We start from the raw sequence: 20,849 nt of genomic DNA on the forward strand, positions 1-20,849 counted from the left end.
ATTATCAGCCTGGTTACGCCCACTGCAGGGCAAAGGCCTCTGCCATACTTCTCCAAATACCCCGGTCATGTACTAATTGTGGCCATGTCGTCCCTGCAAACTTCTTAATCTCATCCGCCCACCTAACTTTCTGCCGTCCCCTGCTACGCTTCCCTTCCCTTGGAATCCAGTCCGTAACCCTTAATGACCATCGGTTATCTTCCCTCCTCATTACATGTCCTGCCTATGCACCATTTTTTTTCTTGATTTCAACTAAGATGTCTAACTCGCGCTTGTTCCCTCACCAAATCTGCTCTTTCTTATCCATTAATGTTACACCCATTATGACACAAGTGCTTTCACATAAATTACCCGAATTTACTTTTTACTTGTCAATCCCGCTGGTCCTGAAAGGTTAAGGGCAACCAGCACGACTGCAACGACAATGAGTTAGTTGCCGAGCTTAGTTATGAAGTAACCAGTTCAGGGACTTCGCTTGTCGCACCAATTCAGACCGTCCGGGCTTCCTAAGCGTGCAAGGCTCAAGTGTTCTAGCGCGCGATAGCTGCGCTTGCACCGCACTCCCGTAAAAACTAGCTTCTCTAATTCTGGCAACAGAACATTTCAGCTCAGTACACAAACAGTCCACAAGAACTGCAAAGATTTCTTGCAAAACTAGCACCGCTGGCATGTTACCGAGAACAAGAAGCGACTTGTTGATGTTGTTCGCCTCGACAAGCGTGTTTCCGCGGCTCCGCGTCTTCTTGGTCTTCTCGGAGCCGGCGAGGTCGACCAGCGAAAGCTTTCCCTGGCGACGGATGAAAATGTTCGGGTCATCCGGGTCGCGTACATCGGAAGCCAAGTTGATGGTCAGGATGCTGTGGCTGCGACTCGAGTACTCGTTCATCTCGTGGCTGCGCACCTGACGGTTCTTGCGGCCTGCAGAAATAAATGGCAACGCTGTCGATGTATAGGCGCAAGACTGTTTAAGCTGTAACATCACATTCGGTCGATTTCGTGCTTTAATCTGCGTAGTGTTCACTGCAGCCGCATGTTACTTCACAGTTTAAGGCAAACGCGCACTAAAGCTCCCAAGGCTAAAATCTAGTACGCATACAAAAATACTGTAAAAATTAGACGGCGGCGGCTGCCATCGTATAGCTCACCAGTAATCAACATTTCGCGGCCGCAATGCGGAACATGTGGTTTTGCCTTCCACCCGTGGCAAGTTGCTCTTTTTCCGCATTCATTTCTGCTTTTCTGAATATTTCTACACTAAAATTTGAAAAAAATACTTCGTCTATGCTTTCAGCTCCTTGACTGACTTTGTTTGGGTGGCTAAAAAATGTTCACAAATCCAGCGCTCATGTCGAAGTGTAAATGACGCAAAGCTTTCGTGTGGTTTATAGAACCTTGTTTGTGCTGCGTGTGTTTTCTCAACAGCACTGCAATGTCAATTTCAACGTTGTACGCAGAATCAAATCGAAGAACCAATGCATTGCCTTGTCAAGCCAAAAGTAGATTTGAAACGGTTAAGTAGGATGTGTCTATCGTGCAATGTCATGTACTGAAAAGTTCAAGTGGTGCATTTTTCCATCGTGCAACTCATGCTCTGAAGTCCGGTAACATAGTCCTTTTTTTACTGCAAGGTCCGTACACACGAACTTTGACAACGCGCACTAACGCTGGTGCTCACAAATGTCATGGTGGCTATTGCGACCACAAAAAGTCGCAGCTTCGCCCGAAAGGCGAAGCATCGACTGCCACAGCAAATTAGTAGTCAACATATATCGACTGCGACAGCAAATTAGTAGTCAACATACACTATAGTCAACTATACGAAGTAAGGGCAGTAGTTTTATCGACCGTATAAACTTGGAAACATTTCGCTTACGAACTAAATTAACAAGCGTGGTGTCATAGTGCACAGGCAAACATGATCACATCAAACTCGACAACCGCGGACACTCGCCAGAAAACGCTGGCGCGAGCAAGCGCGGCCGCAACAGCGAGCGAAGTGACTTGAGTACTGTCTATCGCTTCAACGCAAAAAGCTGCGAGAACACGCATCGCGTATGAGCCGTCCCGTATGGGGAGGAGTTTTCACGTAAAGGGGCTTTATTTTCACGACGCCTGCAGCGCCGCCCTGGTGGTCAGAACGTGCACAATGCAGCCGCTCCCGCGGACGAAAATTGCTACTGGTAGTGGCGTTGCGTGCCCTGAAAGTCGAAGGAAAACAAAAGGACGCCGATGATGCTGTTGCGTATACAAGTGCCACAACTACGTCGGGATGAGGGAGGATGTATCCTTCTGCGTCTTTCCATCTAAACCCTACGAACAAGAACAGAGGCGGCGTTGGATCCAAGCAGTCAGGCGAGCGGATGTTCCCGTCTTGTCGCCCGGTCAAGCGGTGTCGGGCTGGTTTCTAAATCGAATTTCGCGTGTGTGCTTGGTTTATTCGATAGTTAAGACGGTAAGCCGTGGCAGACAGTACCAAACAGCAGAATCTGCAGTCGGCATTTCGTCGGAAACAAAATGAGCAATAGCATGCACCATCCGGCATATGTACCAACCATTTTTCCTTCGTAATACCACCGCCAAGCCCCTTCCAACGCCACCGCACCAAGCGAAAGATACGAAAGGTAAATATTATCCATTCATTGTCAAGAATTACGTGGGAGGGAAGCTGCCTTGTAATACGAGTTGTGTGCGCGTACTGCCGGCGCACGCGCGACTAAGGCCCAACCACACGCAGCCCGGGATACGCGTCTCGCTACGCGTACACGTAAGCGTACGCGTCTGCGTGCGCGTACGCGGGTGATGAAGGGCGTCCAGCCACACGATACGCGCACACGTCCGCGCTTCGCTGCGCGTAGCACAGGGCTGACAGACCAGCGGCCCAGCGATGGCGGAAACGGTCGTCTTTGGCTTTGAGAAAAGTTTATCTTTAATTTCATTATAGCTAGCCATTTTTATTTAATTTATCAATGTTAGAGCTAGTACATTGCTTTTAAGTTGAGAAATGCACGCTGTTCGTATCTATACATCCTTATGGCAACAAAAGCTACATCAATTATCAACATCACGCGCGATAGCGTCTGCTTGCTCACAACTGCAGCTGACATCTGCGCGCGACCACGCACGACGTTGCTGCCGAGCTCTTGCTTAACCGCTTGCTTCGCCGGCATCAGCGTTCTCTCCCCGCAATCTACCACATGAGAAAGAAGCTTTTGCTGCTGCTGCTCTTGCAAAGGCGGCGGCGGCAGCGCAGAAAGCGTCTGCGGCCTCTGCGGCGACGTTGGTGGGTCCGACCAGTCTTTCAACTGCGTAAAGAAGGACTTTACGGCTGTGAGTAACTTCTTTCCTTTCGATGATCTACAGTGGTAGAACTAGCAGCCGGTGTTTGGACATGGGGACTTATCTTCGTTACGACAGCAATTTCTTATCAGCGTTTTTAAGTGCGCGCATAAGTGAAAGGGTTAAAGTAGTAATGCGGGGATCGTACTCGCAGCGCGCGAACGCCCAATTCGCAGAACAGCATCGCGTCGTCGGTGCAAGGTTCGTCCAGGGGAGCGATCGGAGATATTTTGTTCGATACGCGTTCTGTTCAGTTGCTGCAACGTCACAGAGTTGCAGTATGCAAAATTTGTGACAGCGGGGCGGAGAGAGCAGCCAATCAGGAAGCGGTGACCTCCCCGGAAGTTTACTTGCGTCGTTTGTCGTCTGCTTGCAAACAGTGTACTACAAAACCAAATGTTTCTCGTCTTCCAAGTGAATTAAATCTTTATCTAAAGAAATGTATTTTTTTCTTCTCAAGCCCAAACACGTTTTCAAATAGTAGTACGTGTGACTACTGCAATTTATAACTATTAGGTTCTTTGCGCCGTCCCTAGGTGGTGTCGCCCACAGCGAGAAGGAAAAAGAAAAAAAAAACGACGGGAAGAGTGGCGCACTTTTCAAGAGGCAGCGACAACATCCCAGTGGCTCGCTGGCACCGATGATCTTGTCGATTTCTCTGTACAACCAACGAATTATTTGTTTCGAGAAACAAAAACGACGCCGGAATTCACTTTCTGCCATCTCTTCAAACGCGTTTCGCACCGCCACCCGCTCTCCTCCTTCCTCTAGAAAAGCCAGCGCAACAACCTAAGTTTCCAACGGAAGCGCCATTTTCTAGAATTAAACTATGAATTGGATTAAAACCTGCCATATCGCAGCCGAAAAGGCCGCCTGTTGGATCCAATCCAATCCACCAGACGCGCCATGCGAAGCCGTATGATCGCTCCAAACTTCTCAACTCCCGTCGCGTTCGGACGAAATGCACGGTGGGCGGATGATTGACAGGAGCGTGTCGTCATTTTGACGTCACCAAAAACGGGGCGGCGCCCCGCGGCTGGCGACGTCGGCGCGGAGTAGGCCAATCGCGCGCGCCGGTAACCGAACGAACGCGCCGAACGACCATCTCCGATCGCACCCCTGGGGCGCGATCGGAGATATTTTGTTCGATACGCGTTCTGTTCAGTTGCTGCAACGTCACAAAGTTGCAGTATGCAAAATTTGTGACAGCGGGGCGGAGTGAGCAGCCAATAGGAAGCGGTGACCTCCCCGGAAGTTTACCTCCGTCGTTTGTCGTCTGCTTGCAAACAGTATACTACAAAGCCAAATGTTTCTCGTCTTCCAATTGAATGAAATCTTTATCTAAAAAAAAGTATTTTTTCTTCTCAAGCCCAAACACGTTTTCAAATAGTAGTACGTGTGACTACTGCAATTTATAACTATTAGGTTCTTTGCGTCGTCCCTAGGTGGTGTCGCGCACAGCGAGAAGGAAAAAGAAAAAAAAAACGACGGGAAGAGTGGCGCACTTCTCAAGAGGCAGCGACAACATCCCAGTGGCTCGCTGGCACCGATGATCTTGTCGATTTCTCTTTACAACCAACGAATTATTTGTTTCGAGAAACAAAAACGACGCCGGAATTCACTTTCTGCCATTTCTTCAAACGCGTTCCTCCTTCCTCTAGAAAAGCCAGCGCAACAACCTAAGTTTCCAACGGAAGCGCCATTTTCTAGAATTAAACTATGGATTGGATTCAAACTTGCCATTCCGCAGCCGAAAAGGCCGCCTGTTGGATCCAATCCAATCCACCAGACGCGCCATGCGAAGCCGTATGATCGCTCCAAACTTCTCAACTCCCGTCGCGTTCGGACGAAATGCTCGGTGGGCGGATGATTGACAGGAGCGTGTCGTCATTTTGACGTCACCAAAAACGGGGCGGCGCCCCGCGGCTGGCGACGTCGGCGCGGAGTAGGCCAATCGCGCGCGCCGGTAACCGAACGAACGCGCCGAACAACCATCTCCGATCGCACCCCTGGTTGACAGCACCGATCGAAACGATAGCCTGACGTACGCGAACAGGGGGAACGACAAGAGCAGGGTGTAGTTCGGAAAGCGCGAAAGCATAGGCGAAGATCGGGGTGATTAGTCGCCGGAAGCATACAGATAGTATATTGGATACGTGGTGTTACGTTTCGCCTACGACGCGCGGTTTAGCCGGCGCGATTGCAACAAAGCGGCAGACATTTTGGCCCGTTCGGCGTCGCCGCTACGCTCCCCGCCAGGCGTTTCCAGGCGTTTCCAGGCATGTTCCGATGCCACGTGTCTTCATGTGCGTGTGTGAGTGTATGTGCCATTGTGCCCGACCGGCGCCGCTACGACAGTGTGCGTCACCTTAGCCCATTGTACAATCACGTGCTCGTCTATTGAGGGGTTCCTTCTTGCCCTCAACTGCGAGAGTATAAAAACAGCTGCCCCCGGACGCCAAAAAGAGGGCTCCGATTTCTTCTGTTGAGTAAAGTGCTCTCCCGTCTCTCTACTTCGGTCAACCTGACCGCCAACTCTTTGCGATGTTAAAATAAACAAGTTGTTTTGTTGTTACCAGTCGACTCATGCTTTGCCGGGACCTTCGGATGCTTCCAGTTGTACCCCAGGCCGCCAGGCTAACGCTACCCTTGGGGCTTGCGACCCAGGTGCAACCACGGGCGTCAGCGCCGAGTTCGCAACAAATCGTACCAGCGGGTACGACCACAACAACTCGTACCAGCGGTGCGATTCAAACAACTGTCTGCCAGCGGTGAGATCGCGACAACGGAGGCCAGCAGCAAAGAGATGCAGTTGACTGTATGCTGAGCAGCTCAACAACGATCCGGGAGCAGTGCAACGAGCCCTGTGTGATGACTGGTTGCCTGCAGCGGAACGACTGCGCTGGACTCTTGGCTGCGAGGTTTGGTGAGTGCGGGACTTTCTTCTTCTGAGCTTTGCCAGGCTTTTGTTAGTGTTAGAAACAGAGCTGGTAATTGTGGTTGTCGTTGCTGCCGGGTTAGTTTGCGGCAAGACAATAGTAGGCAGTAGAGAAAGCAGCATTCAGAGTAGCCATGGATTGGAAGTCGTTGCGCAAACCGAAATTGCTGGAGCTTGCAAGAGAGTTGGGTCTGAATGTCTCGGACAAACTCAGAAAACCAGAACTGCTAAGGGCTATTCTTGAGTTAGAAGCTGAGGATGACGAGCTGTCGGAATGCCTTGAGACCATTGAGGAAAGGGAGACTGCAAAAAAAAGAAAGAAGAGCGCGAACTTAAAGAACAGAAAGAGCGAGAGCAACAAGAGCGTGACCGTCAACACGCTTTGGAAATGAAGCGTCTTGAGGTAGAGATGGAACGCGCTCGTAATGGAAGTCAGGCACACGGTGCAGGAGAACGCGTATTGTTCAAAATGACTGACCTGATGCGGCCGTTTAAGCTTGGAGAGGACATTGGTTTGTTCCTGGTTAACTTTGAGCGAACGTGCGAGAAGCAGGGGTTCTCTCGGGAAACGTGGCCACAGCGCTTGCTCACTTTGTTACCCGGCGAGGCGGCCGACGTAGTCGCTCGCTTGGATAGAGAGGAGGCAGAGGATTTCGACACAGTGAAATCGAGTCTTCTAAAAAAGTACCGGCTGTCAGCGGAGGCGTTCCGTCGGAAGTTTCGGAAAAGTGAGAAAGGCAAGAATGAGTCATATACAGAGTTTGCCTACAAGCTTATGACAAACATGCAGGAGTGGCTCAAAGAAGAGAAAGCGTTTGGTGACCACGATAAAGTTCTGCAGTGTTTTGGGCTAGAACAGTTTTATAGTCGGTTACCGGAGAACGTGCGGTACTGGGTCTTGGATAGGCCAGACGTTTGTACGGTGGCTAAAGCCGCTGAGCTAGCCGAGGAGTTTGTGACGCGTCGGGCTCGCGGAGCTAAGGACGGTCAAAAGGGTGAATTTGGCTCGAAGTTTGAGAGGCCGAGGTTCACGCCCATGAGATTAAAGGGGGACACGCGTAGTGAGGATGCGAGTGAAAGCAGTCCGACCAAACGTAAAGAGACGGCGGCAGCCAAACGCAGAAAGCGGTTCGAGATGAGGCGACCGCGCGTTTGTTATACGTGCCAGAAGCCGGGTCACTTTTCGGCGCAGTGTCCGGAAACAACACCAAAAGTTGTGTTTTTTTCATTAGGCAGCACTGACGAGAACATGAAGCTTCTCGAGCCTTACATGCGAGACCTCCTCGTGAACGGGAAAGAGTGCCGAGTGCTTCGCGATTCCGCAGCTACGATGGATGTAGTTCACCCGTCTTACGTAGAACCCCATATGTTCACGGGCGAGTGCGCATGGATCAAGCAAGCCGTGGAAGCTCATAGCGTGTGTCTGCCGGTAGCAAAAGTGCTTATCGAAGGACCTTTCGGAGCGCTTGAGACGGAGGCCGCAGTGTCATCTATGCTGCCCCCCCCAGTACCCGTACCTATTTTCAAACAGGTCCGATCACCTCCTGCGCGAGAAGGGGCTTTTGTTTGGTGAGGCTAGCGTTCAGGCCTTAACCAGGTCGAAGGTTCGGGAGCTCGCTGCAAAGGCGGTAGTTGCGGGGCCGACGTTATCGAACAATGAGAAAGGGTCAGAGGCGCAGCAAGCCGATATTCAGAGCACGCCCGAACTGAATAAAATTGAGTCTGTAACGTTAAAGGCACCAGATACTGGAGAGGAAAATCCCGATGCGGGAAAGTTAGAAGAGCTATCTACTGATTTGCTCATCGCGCCTACGTCAGACGGACTTGATAGGTTGCTAAAAGTCAGCCGGTCGGCTTTGATAGCCGAGCAAAGGAAGGATGGTAGCCTAGAAAACATACGCTGCAATGTCAAGGAAGGTATCGCCAGGAAAAATGCGCGTTTTGTGGAAAGAGGTGGAGTCCTGTACCGGAAGTATCTAGACCGAAGAGGAGTGGAGTTCGATCAGCTGATCGTGCCTCAATGCTATCGTCAGGATCTGTTGCGCTTGACGCACGGGGGTTCGTGGTCCGGACACCTAGGAGTTAAGAAAACTAAGGACCGTCTCTTGCAAGAGTACTATTGGCCAGGGTGTTTTCGGGACGCAGACCACTTCGTGAGGTCATGTGACACCTGTCAGCGGGTGGGCAAACCAGGGGACAAATCAAGGGCGCCGTTGAGATTGGTACCTATCATTACGGAGCCTTTTAGACGGCTCGTTATTGATACGGTGGGACCTCTGCCGGTAACAGCCACGGGGTACAGACACATTTTGACTGTGATCTGCCCAGCGACAAAGTTCCCTGAAGCAGTGCCGCTTAAAGAACTCAGCTCAGTTGAGATAGTCAATGCACTACTGTCCATATTTGCGCGAGTTGGTTTTCCTGCAGAAATCCAATCAGATCAGGGCACAGTGTTTACTAGCGCTTTGACGACAACTTTTCTCGAAAGGTGTGGGGTAAAGCTGCTACACAGCTCAGTGTACCACCCACAGTCGAATTCCGTTGAGAAGCTCCACTCCGTCATGAAGCGCGTGTTGAGAGCCTTGTGTTTTGAACATCAAACTGACTGGGAGCTGTGTCTGCCTGGGGTGATGTTTGCATTAAGAACCGCGCCGCATGCAGCTACGGGGTTTTCGCCAGCTGAGCTGGTGTACGGTCGCTCGCTTCGGTCTCCGCTTCGCATGCTTCGAGAATCATGGGAAGGCAGGGGCGACGACCCAGTCGTGGTGGAGTACGTGCTTAAGCTCCTCGAACGCTTAAGAAGGGCACAGGAGTTGTCAGGTGAAGCAATGACAAAGGCCCAGCAGAGGGCCAAGGTTTATTATGATCGGACCGCCAGGGCCCGTCGTTTTGAGGTGGGCGATGAGGTCATGATATTGCGCACATCGCTAAACAACAAACTAGACGTGCAGTGGGAGGGCCCAGCACGAATTGTTCAGAAACTGTCGGACGTTAACTACGTGGTAAGTCTGCCAGGAAAGCGGAAAGCACAGCAAGTTTACCACTGTAATCTGCTCAAACCTTATAGACAAAGGGAAGCAGTGGTGTGCATGATGGTAAACGTTCCTGAAGAGCTTCCGGTCGAGCTTCCGGGACTAGGCTCAGTGACGAACAGGGAAGACACCGGTCAAGTCATTAGTGACCTTATCAGTAAAGCACCGCTGTCGCCTGAGCAGAAAACCGAACTACACCAGCTCTTACAAGAGTTTCAAGGTCTGTTCTCTGAGAGGCCTGGTAGGACTTCTGTACTTACTCATGATATAGAACTTACCTCCCCAGAGCCAGTACGATCCAAGGCGTATCGGGTGTCACCCCGCCAGAGCGATATTATGGAGGCTGAGGTAAAGAAAATGCTACATCTCGGTGTTATTGAGGCAGGTGAGAGTGATTATACCTCCCCTTTGATTTTAGTTGAGGTACCGGGCAAGGAACCTCGTCCTTGCGTCGACTACCGCAGGCTTAATTCCATCACTAAGGATCAAATTTATCCGATCCCTAACATCGAGGAGCGCCTTGAGAAAGTTAGTAGCGCTCAGTTTATTTCCACCCTAGATCTTGTCAGGGGTTATTGACAGGTTCCACTCACAGAAGAGGCTAGTAGGTATGCGGCATTCATTTCACCAATGGGAACATTCCGTCCTAAAGTGTTGAGTTTTGGTTTGAAGAACGCGCCATACTGTTTTTCAAGCCTCATGGATAAAGTGTTGCGGGGACAGCAAGAATTCGCTTTACCGTATCTAGACGACGTAGCGATATTCTCCGCATCCTGGTCTGAGCATATGGCACACTTGCGGGCAGTGCTAACCCGCCTGCGCGAAGCGGGCTTGACAGTAAAGGCTCCTAAGTGCCAGTTAGCACAGGCCGAGGTTGTCTACCTCGGTCACGTGATTGGTCAGGGTCGTCGCCGCCCCTCTGAAATAAAAGTGGCCGCTGTGCGAGACTTTCCGCAACCGCGCACGAAGACCGATATTCGGTCGTTCTTAGGTGTCGCCGGCTACTATCAGAGGTACATCCCCAGGTACTCTGATATCGCGGCTCCCCTGACGGATGCTCTAAGAAAGACAGAGCCTCAAACAGTCGTCTGGGACGAGACAAAGGAAAGAGCTTTTAGCGCCCTAAAGAGTGCCCTAACAAGCCAGCCTGTGCTACGATCGCCAGACTATACAAAAGGGTTCGTTGTTCAGTGCGATGCTAGTGAGCGAGGCATGGGCGTTGTACTGTGCCAACGGGAAAAGGGAGAAGTAGAACACCCCGTCCTGTATGCTAGTCGTAAGCTGACCAGTCGTGAGCAGGCGTATAGCGCCACCGAGAAAGAGTGTGCATGTCTCGTGTGGGCCGTTCAGAAATTGTCATGCTATCTAGCCGGCTCGAGGTTTATCATTGAGACGGATCACTGCCCTCTCCAATGGCTGCAGACCATCTCTCCCAAAAATGGCCGCCTCCTGCGCTGGAGCCTCGCTTTGCAACAATATTCCTTTGAGGTGCGTTACAAAAAGGGGAGTCTCAACGGTAACGCCGATGGCTTAAGTCGAAGCCCCTAACGTAGGAATCAGCCTCAAAATTGTTTGTTACTGATGTTTTTCTTCCTGAGGCAGGATTGTTTAACATATTGCTTTTGTTTAGTGTTTCAAAGTGATGATATGCTTTCTAGTGCAATTTTCCAATTTGTGGACGCGTTCTGAGTGATGCTAGACTACTGTAAAGAACTAGGCAGTGGTATAAAAAGGGGAAAGAGCCTGGCAGGGCTTAGTGAGGGTTGTGCCGTGCTTGCTGACTGAGCGGTTGAGTTTCAGCGTAGTTCTAACGCTTGCCGGGAACGAGAACAAGAATGTGAACTCTCCCGAAGTCACTTTGCAGTGTCCTGTGCGAACCTGAACGAGAGAACGAGGCCTTCTCTGTGCGCTGCGCTCAAGAAACGTCGAGGGACGCCCGACTTCTGTTATGAGCATCATCGCGCGACATCCCTCCGGACAGCGGATGCTGTCCCCTGTCCATCGGGATCTCCTTCCCCCGGCGGGGCGGTCTGTTACGTTTCGCCTACGACGCGCGGTTTAGCCGGCGCGATTGCAACAAAGCGGCAGACATTTTGGCCCGTTCGGCGTCGCCGCTACGCTCCCCGCCAGGCGTTTCCAGGCGTTTCCAGGCATGTTCCGATGCCACGTGTCTTCATGTGCGTGTGTGAGTGTATGTGCCATTGTGCCCGACCGGAGGCGCTACGACAGTGTGCGTCACCTTAGCCCATTGTACAATCACGTGCTCGTCTATTGAGGGGTTCCTTCTTGCCCTCAACTGCGAGAGTATAAAAACAGCTGCCCCCGGACGCCAAAAAGAGGGCTCCGATTTCTTCTGTTGAGTAAAGTGCTCTCCCGTCTCTCTACTTCGGTCAACCTGACCGCCAACTCTTTGCGATGTTAAAATAAACAAGTTGTTTTGTTGTTACCAGTCGACTCATGTTTTGCCGGGACCTTCGGATGCTTCCAGTTGTACCCCAGGCCGCCAGGCCAACGCTACCCTTGGGGCTTGCGACCCAGGTGCAACCACGGGCGTCAGCGCCGAGTTCGCAACAAATCGTACCAGCGGGTACGACCACAACAACTCGTACCAGCGGTGCGATTCAAACAGTGGTGACGACACCTCACGACGTTTCAACCGCCGTCTGTCTAACCCGTGTATGCCGTACGACATACGGTCATTAACTGTTCAGCTTCAGAGGGGAAGAAGAGCTTGATTCTATTTAACAGACAATCTGTAATAATAATTTGGAGCTCCCTTCATTATTAACAGTAGACCGTACTGTTTACACAGAGCTTGTTTAGCACTCTCTTTTCTTGCACAAAATTTGTAAGGATTAAGTCTTGTAATACATTTTCTGCTATTCGATATTTTATTTGATATCCAGATTATTTTTTCATTTGATTCGATTCTAAATCTACTTTTCGGTATTAGCACACCCCTACAAAAAGCTAAGGACTGCTAGTTATATTTGTGCCATTAGTATAGCACATAGATTCAAGAACCTTTTTACACGTGTTGGTTGTCTTATATGAAGCTTGAGGACGAGATACGATTTCCTATATTTTCTGTCTCTCAGAAGTGTTACTGTAGAATATGAAGTGTAATGTAATTAAATTGTGACCTGGGGGGCAGGTTAAAATTCTGTGCGACTAATTTCGGAAGTTCCTTGGCAGTGGCCACATGATATTAATATACCGTTGACTGGCTCTCCTGTTTTGCCGAACCACTGTTTGTATTCAAGCACATAAACAAAGCAGGGGGTAAAATTAATGATGGCTAGTGGCTATACGTGTGTGTCAGTGAAAAGTGTACAGCTCCTGATACCTGTGCGTGTATGTGGGCAGGGCATGGTCTTGCTGCCAGGCAATAATGCACCATTTTTTACAGATGCAACGGATACATCAGAATGACCACGGATTTTTCTACAAGTTCTTTCGCAAGGCGCCGCAGCTCTTGGACAAGCCATTGAGCTTTTTAGCAGGGGACCTCACACGGCGGCACCACATTCGAGAAACCCCTGGAGCCTGGAGAACGACTTGCTGTAGCATTGAGGTTGGTAAAGGACAGTTGCCCCTAGAGTAATAATGTGCAATTGGAGGAATACAGAACACCATTTCTTTGTCATTTAATGTATCATTTATTTTATTTTATTTACATATTACTGCCCGCCGCCTTTTGGAAGCTAAATCAGGAAGGAGTCACAAAACATTGAAGCAAAACAAAAGAAAAAAATTACCGACGATTACGTTACTTCCTAATGCGAAATTTGAGCGCAGCAAATAAGCTGTTTCACCTTTTCGATAGATTGAGGCAAAGAAATCGAGCAACACATGTATGCGCTATCACAGAATTATTTTTTATTTTTCACACGTATTCCTTTAACAAAGACTCCACTAGGTAAGCTTCTGCTTCGGCGGCACGCACCTCTGGATTCTGACGGCGACGGCGCTGGACCTCTGCTCTGGCAGCTCGTTTAGCAGCAGCAGCAGCAGCAGCAGCAGCAGCAGACGGAGGACTTCCATCGGTCGTCTCGCTCATGGCTCAGAAAGAACTGGCAGATAATTTCGCAGTGGCGAACGGCAGCGGCAATTTCGGCTCGGGCGGTGCACATATACAGATCCGCCGCCACCGATCTGGCTCTCTGATTGCCACCGCACAGGGCGAACGGCAGCGGCAATTTCGGCTCGGGCGGTGCACATATACAGATCCGCCGCCACCGATCTGGCTCTCTGATTGCCACCGCACAGGGGTTGCATTGGAGGAGGAGCGAAGAAAGGAATTAAGTTCGAGCCGGCGCTTTGACAACCGGAGACTCGCAGGAATAGGGGGGAGGGGGGCGGCGTGTACACCCAGCGGCAAACGATGGGGGCAGAAGCGCGCGCAGCAAGCGGACAACACGATAAAGGGAGGAGGGAAGAGATAGCAGCGACTGACTGATGCCGCTGACGCCGATAGTGAGTCAACCCCAGCTGCGGAGTTGGTTTCAGGGACAACGCCGCCGATGCCGACACAAACAATATGATACCCTCGCTTCCGCAGCGCTAAGAACCAGGTCTAGCCGTGGGAAGGTGGTCACGTATTCGTCGACATGCCGGGGCCTACGTGAAATAACCGGCGCGTCGGCAACTGAAGAGCACCCTATCCGCCACACAAGAACAGGGGGGGGGGGACCCTTTCCTCCTCTTTCTGCATGGCGGCGACGGTGTTCTATGCAGTCACGTTATCTTGACTCTCTAGCGGCGTCAGCGGCATCCAGCGGTATCAGTCGGTCGCTGCTAGCGCTGGGGGGATGAAAGGGGGGCGGAGCTGGTTACGAGGCCGACGACAACGCCGACGACGACGCGAAACCCAGGAACGGACGCCAAAGAGTTGCGCTCTGAAAAGGAAACGACTGACAATGAGCGTGCATAAAAAATACTAATACATAATAATAATAATATATTAATAATCATCTTTATTTCTCTCTTTCCACAGAATCCAGAATTATACACAACTAGCTATTTATTAACTCATAAACAAATAAAAAGAATGGGACACGAAATGCTGATACAAAACGAGAAATAGTAATGATGGTACTGACAATGCGCGTGAAAATAAATACAAGAAAAAAATGATCGCATGATCACAGAGAGTGAAAGTTTCCACTTACTGCATCACCAGTGTAACAGTTACGGCTAACTCTAAAGAAGACTGGCATCGCACAAAAGCTACCTCAGTGCTTTTGACCTTGCGCAACCTGTAAAACATGCACTGAGGTATGCTTGCACATGTAGTATTAAACAAAGGTGGTAGCTAACCTATACAAATGAATTTTGATCGTATGCCATGTAGATCATTGTCAAGAAAAATCATGTCATCATAATTAGTATTCAAACAATTGAGACATGCGTACAAATTTTTTTTTCAACTTGCATTCAAGCTACTTGGCATCCCGGTAAGACATAAAAGACGTTGCCTTGACTTACTATGTGGGGATTGAGGCGGCTAGACTCTGCAGTGGTGTGTAAGTCATATAGTGGCGATCGTGCCTGCAAAGTATTAAACAACTGCAGAAGAGCACGACAGCCGCAGAAATTTCTTACATTTTTTTCAGCTTAAGAAATTTTTTAAAGCTCACATGCTGTTCACGGCTCCCGTCAGGAAGCCCTGCTTCCTGCCAGAGAAGCAGGGTCATACGTATAAATGTCTCATTTGCACACTGCCTTCAATGTCACTGATTACGTACAAAGACTTTGGCCAAACATCCAATGCAGAACATGCAAAACCAACTCTGGAACTGAGCCACGGAACACAAAGAAAAAAAATGCAAGGAATGTGGCTTGTGGATGATAGTTGTGGGAGAGGTAGAGGTTGTCTATGTTGGCAGTGAACCTCGCCTCCTGGCCATGTGGTGGCAAGACTTTTCCCTTTCTGCTACCTCTTCTAATAATAATAAAACAATTTGAAAAATGCTTGCGCTGCTAGAATGCCCCGACATGCTTTACAACTTGCAGCTTATAACCGATATTTTCAATGGGGTCTGGTTGAAGGTTCATTACATTTCTTTTTATTTACAGGCATGTCCAGGCATCTCTACATGCATGCACAAACTCTACATGCACAGATGGTGAACTCAAAAAGGTTCATTGCTGCAAGACAGGCTGAATGAGTAAACACAGATGAAAGCGATAAACATCTGTCTTTCAACAACAAACCTTTAGTTGCAAGTCAGTGCTTCTTTATCGTAGGTGTGTTGATAAAACATGTTCAGACATCTCTACAGCAGCAATGGCCAGCCAACGAGGCCCACAGATATCAACTTTATGAAATTCTTGAATACCGCACAAAAATATGGATACAACACAATGTAAAATGAACAAAAAAGAAGAGCTGAGGGGCTTTGACATGACAACAACAGACAAGGAAACGTATATAAAGCATAAAGGAAAATAACTGCTATTTTATTTGTAATGTCAACATCACAAGGAGAAGGGAAATTGGACAAAATATAACTTTGCACTGGTGGGAGCTAAAACCAAAACCAATTGAGCTGGAGGCTATTCCACCATCAATTTCATAGAATGTTTATGTGTACTAGATTAGGCTCTTGGAGTGTTCTTGCACGAGTAGCACTAACTAACACTACCAGGGTGAGATCTAGTACATGCACATACAGGCCCAAGAAAGTTTGCAGAGGGATAGCCATTGCTGCAGCTCTACTGGTAAAGCAATGCAAGCATAATTCAAAGGTTGTGGGTTCGTCTCCCATTAGTGGGAAGCTACCTTTTCATATACTTTCATTTTCCTCCTTATTTTTCCATTTCGATATAAAGTAATGAAATTCATCAATGATTTCCTTTTGTTTCATTGTCTCTTGGCTTTATTATACAAAAAGTATACATTAAAAACATTAATCTTTTAATTACTCTCCTACTTGCATCAATTTAACTTTCAAGTCGAGATGCATATCCTCACTGACTTCTCTAATGTGTTTGAGCGGAGCGACGGCAAAAGTTCGAGGTCGTCCTGTGGTTTGCATCTTTTGATTGCACATGAAGCATTGCCTAATTCCTCCAATATTAACTGACTCTAATCTTTCGTTTTCCTTTTCCTCCCCCTTAACTTGGCTTCAGAAGCAATGCTTCCTAACGTACCCAGCCTACGACTGCCTGCTGAAGCCAGCGATGCTTCTGACTGCGGACTGCTGTGGTGTGCCCCAGTATCCTCGGGAACCAGAACTTCTTGAAACATCGGTGATTCAAGAGATTCCAAAATGTCCTGAGACTCCACAGACTCATGCGACGCCGAAGACACAGTCGATGCTGGCGCTTGTGACTCTTCACTTGACGGTGATGGCACTTCAAGTGTTGCCAGATCGGAAAACTGGAACATTTTTTGTTAAAATCTCTGCAGCACTTGCCTCCTCACTCGATGGGGGCACTGGTGGAAGGTTGGCGGACATCCTGCATGTGAGCTTAATAAGGTTTGCACATACTGTCAATGTGTAAATAATGTGCCAGTCTGGATGCAAAAATATATGAAGGCTCAAAGCCGTCCACATTCGTTTTAGTGTGTGATTTTATTAGAGTACACTGAAGCTCTGAATCAGTTTTGTAGGGATAAAAGTGGCTTGTCTACACAACCAGAATGAAAAGTTTCTGCATGCGCGTAAGTGTAGCTTTTGAATCTTTTTCTGTTTTTGCTTGTGATGCATTTAAGCAGTTCTTACGAGATCTGCATGCCTAAAGCCTAGTGATTACTTCTACTCAATACAGTGCACGATATTTGGAATGTTTCAGTTTTGAAATAATTAGCAGGAAGCATTCCACTACATTTACTCAGTAAAACCACTTAATAAATTTCATGTTGAAAGACCTATGCTTGCACTTTCTAAACATAGAGTAGTAGTACTGTTAGGTCTTGCTTTAGCATAAGGCTCTCTCCTGGTCTAGTTTTTCTACTTGAAACGTTCTTGGCTTGTAACTTTGTTTTCCTTTCACTTATTTGTAAACTTCATCTCATTCTAAACTGTTTTTCTTAACTGAATGTACGTCTAAACACAGTGTGAAGCTGTGTACGTAGTAGTCAGTGCATTTGTTGTTTGTATTTAGGAAGTTACGTCTAATAATGTTTGTCTTCTTGCCTTCTGCCTTGTAAAGGGTGTTTTGGCCCAGCAAAGCTGACCTTAGCGAGCAAACCCTTCCAGAAGGTTTCTTACAGCCAAGCTTTTTTTGCCTCTTCTCTGGACTTTCCTACCGCTGCTCCTACTGTTTTGCCAAATAGCTCGCCTCATACTGATATTAATGTAGTCGTTGAACCATTGCCATCCCAGCTGACTACTGGCTACTGTGTTGCACGAGTGACCAGTACTGGACGTAATGCAAATACCAATTAAAATAATGTAACGAGATCGTGGTTTTGGCATGCAAAATTTCAATAATCATTTTTTGCACAGTGCGAATGTGTTAAACTGGATCATCTAGTCCTTCCTTGGAAATTTTGCTAAGCAGGAACAGCGTTGTCCACAAACATCGTGAAAGCTTCGCTTAAACCAGTAACCACAGCACCTGGGATCTGCAGAATAACCGCAGGCTGATAATTAGGTAAGGACACTGCTGAGCAGACACAAAAAGAATTATCAATTACACAGCTGACGATGTCGTCAGTACTATGGCGCAATTATTCCTACAGCATGACGACACTGAATGAATCCCTAAGCAAGCTAGGTAATATTTGAGGGTCTGTGATGAAGCACCAATTTGCACACTGCTGGCAAGCAACAAAATGCAAAATTAAAACTGTGCATTGAAGTGCCCAAGGTACACGTGAATAAAGCAACATTCAATACTCAGTTAAATACTGGCCACTGACTTGCACGCTGCCTTCTAGGATCAGTGCACAGAATAAAAAAAAAAAAAACTACTTGCATGTTTTGTGTTTTGTTTTTGTGTGTGCATCATGCAAGCCCTTTTCTTTTTATTCATCCTGCTAATTTGTATGTGATATTCTCTGTACTTCTGTCTTGTGCTTTATTGTTAGGTTTTTAAGTGCTATTTTACTTGTTATTTTGTACCTGTATTTCTGCTTTCTCTGCTTCCCACTGCAAAGCCAAACTGGCCTTGTGGGTACCTAAATAAATAAATAAACAAAGCTATTCTTGTACTGCTTGTATGTCCCCATACCGGATCACATCTAACGAAATATGCGATAATCGGAGCGGCGATGCAGCACAAATATGTTATCGCCAATTAGACAAAGCTGAATATAATGTATACTGTGCGTCGACTTGCTTGTGTAAGCACAATTTTGAGTCGATTCCCATAAGTGCGGTGCATTGCCAGCTATAATGCAAACATACGGCATCGCTGGTCAACGTGGTAAAGGGAAAGCACTAAAATCCCGTGTTTCATTTTTAACACGCCGGCTAAGATGGAAACTTCAAGATCACTTACGGTCTACACTCCATTGTGTAGCGCAGAAACATCATCTGGTCGAAAAACAGCCAGATGACGTCGTCGTGAACGTCGACTGGCACGGCGCGGCTCTTTTCTTTCTGAAACGTCTTCCCAGGCGCCGAAATTTATTCCCCAGGGGCTTCCATCACTTCTGCATCAATGTGATAACGTCATCTGCACAGATGAAACGCGTTTTCGACATCTGCGAGTCTGCTGATGAGAGAGGCAGCTTATACCAGTGCCACACAGCTAGGCTTTCGATGGCGATCGAGCGCGATCAAATTTCTCGATCACGATCGGTTCTACGCTGATCGCGCGGTACAGACAATCGTGATCACAAAATCCGACCCCAATCGGGCTCGATCGCGATTGAAACTGCTCCGCTATGACGTCCGTATAAAATTCCGAGCACTCACCTGTTCGGCAGCGTTGGGCATGACGATCCACGACCACCTCGTCAAGTGCTTGTTCTTGTGGCGCTTGTGTTTCGCCTGCTACCAAAGCGCAGGTCGAGCCTCAACGCAGGCGATCAGCGCTTCGTTGTTGATCGCCTCCATAGCCTCTGTGCTCTATCGACACGAAACCAGCAGCGACTCCCGGCGTCTCCGCACGATTCTGAAACTTCAACAACCTCTCCGAACCGCCGGAAGTGTACGTGCGGCCCACGTGACGTCGGTGCACAAGCTGCCACTTCCGTCGCGTACGCTCAAAATGACGCCCAAGATCAAGACCTCCTTGACGCGCGCGTTTCCTGCGCGTCTGCCCTCTCTAGACGCGTAGGACAGGCGCGTACGGCCTCGCAGACGCGTAACGCGCAGCCAGGCGCGCACGATTCACCGCGTGTGGTTGGGCCTTAAGCTGCCTATGTGTTTTTAAAAATGCGCATGCGGATGAGGACTCGGCGCTGAGATGCATCCGCTAAATTTATATAATTAATGCTAAATGTAGCCAGCGTTGTTACGGATCCAGCAGCGGAGCACTCAAACCTTTGCTTGCGCGAGTCAGCTGATGCGATAAAGCTTCCTTCTCCATTGACTGCTGTGGCGAAGTAACATTAGAATTTTTTTATGTCTAGCCAGAGAAATAAGGAATGTCTTCAGGCCAACTAATACTTCCGAAACCATAGCGCAGCACGACCGGAGCAGTAGCTGCTAGATTTGCGAGGCAGCTAGGCGCAACCGTTAAAGAAACACACGTGCTCGCCGCGACACACTGTGAAAAATATATAAAGCTTAAAAAGCTTCTTTCGTCATTTCTTCACTTGATGGCGCTAGCTTCTTTACAAAAACTGTCCACTTGAAGCGGCGCGAAAACGGAAACATACGAACTATAATACGGCCGCGCACGTGTGTCTCGTCTGGTCGGGAGGCTGGAATATGCCACCTTCCGTCGCCAGGGCGGCGTGCAACACACTCTCTTCGACGCGCCGCCTATCCAGCGCTGGTTCCCCCTAGATAGGGCGCGCGTCGCCGCGCAAACTGCGCAGTTGCTGCCTCCCGCACTGCCTCCCCGCTTGCCTCCCCCACGTGCGGGAGATTAAGCCGTGATTGTCGATTCCCCTTGTGCGCGGTCGTGAAATACGCATTTTCTGCCAAAGAACGCCGTCCCCATCCCTCTCTCTCCCATGCCCCCACCGCCTTTCGCGCGACGGGAGGCAGCGTGTTTCCACTCAGCTTTCCTTCCTTGGGCACCCCCGGCCACGGAGCACGAAACATTTAGGAGTGGAAACTCCGCTGTTTGCGGCGACTAGCAAAAGTCACATGCTCGCGGAGCCGTTATCGTGCTGGCGGCGCCTGGCGGCCTGGAAAGAAATCACCGCCGTTGAGAGCGCGCTGGAGCCGCCTAAAGAGACTTTAGAGCCGCCTGCCCGGGCGCTGCATTTTTTTTTTTTTCGCTGCGGCTTCTACGAGGCGCCGCATGGCGCCGCCACTGTATATGGCCCCGTCGGCGCATACAATTGTCACCTTACCTGGTCGCCCGCGCTCGCTCGCGCTGACGGGAGTTTCACCTCCTAAATGTCTTACTCCGTGCCCCAGGCTGACCCGCCATCGCCGGCTGCTGTCGCGCGTACTTTCACTAGCACGTAC

The 20,849-nt window shown here is 49.1% G+C and overlaps 1 protein-coding gene and 1 long non-coding RNA gene across 2 annotated transcripts in view; both read right to left on the reverse strand.

Annotated features, from left to right (window-relative positions):
• LOC142575075 (kinesin-like protein KIF12) overlaps positions 1-20,849 on the reverse strand; it is a 769,060-nt gene that overhangs the window by 272,076 nt on the left and 476,135 nt on the right. The window contains exon 7 of the mRNA XM_075684038.1: positions 676-918. Coding sequence (XP_075540153.1) covers positions 676-918 — 243 coding nt within the window. The remainder of the gene's footprint in view (positions 1-675; positions 919-20,849) is intronic.
• Positions 14,305-19,388, reverse strand: LOC142573894 (uncharacterized). The gene is made up of 3 exons (XR_012826363.1): positions 19,179-19,388; positions 18,760-18,936; positions 14,305-16,770 (listed from the first exon to the last, which is right to left on the reverse strand). It is a non-coding gene; the product is annotated as an uncharacterized LOC142573894 (long non-coding RNA).

Source organism: Dermacentor variabilis, chromosome 3, assembly GCF_050947875.1.
Source record: "Dermacentor variabilis isolate Ectoservices chromosome 3, ASM5094787v1, whole genome shotgun sequence".
Lineage (NCBI taxonomy): Eukaryota > Metazoa > Arthropoda > Arachnida > Ixodida > Ixodidae > Dermacentor > Dermacentor variabilis.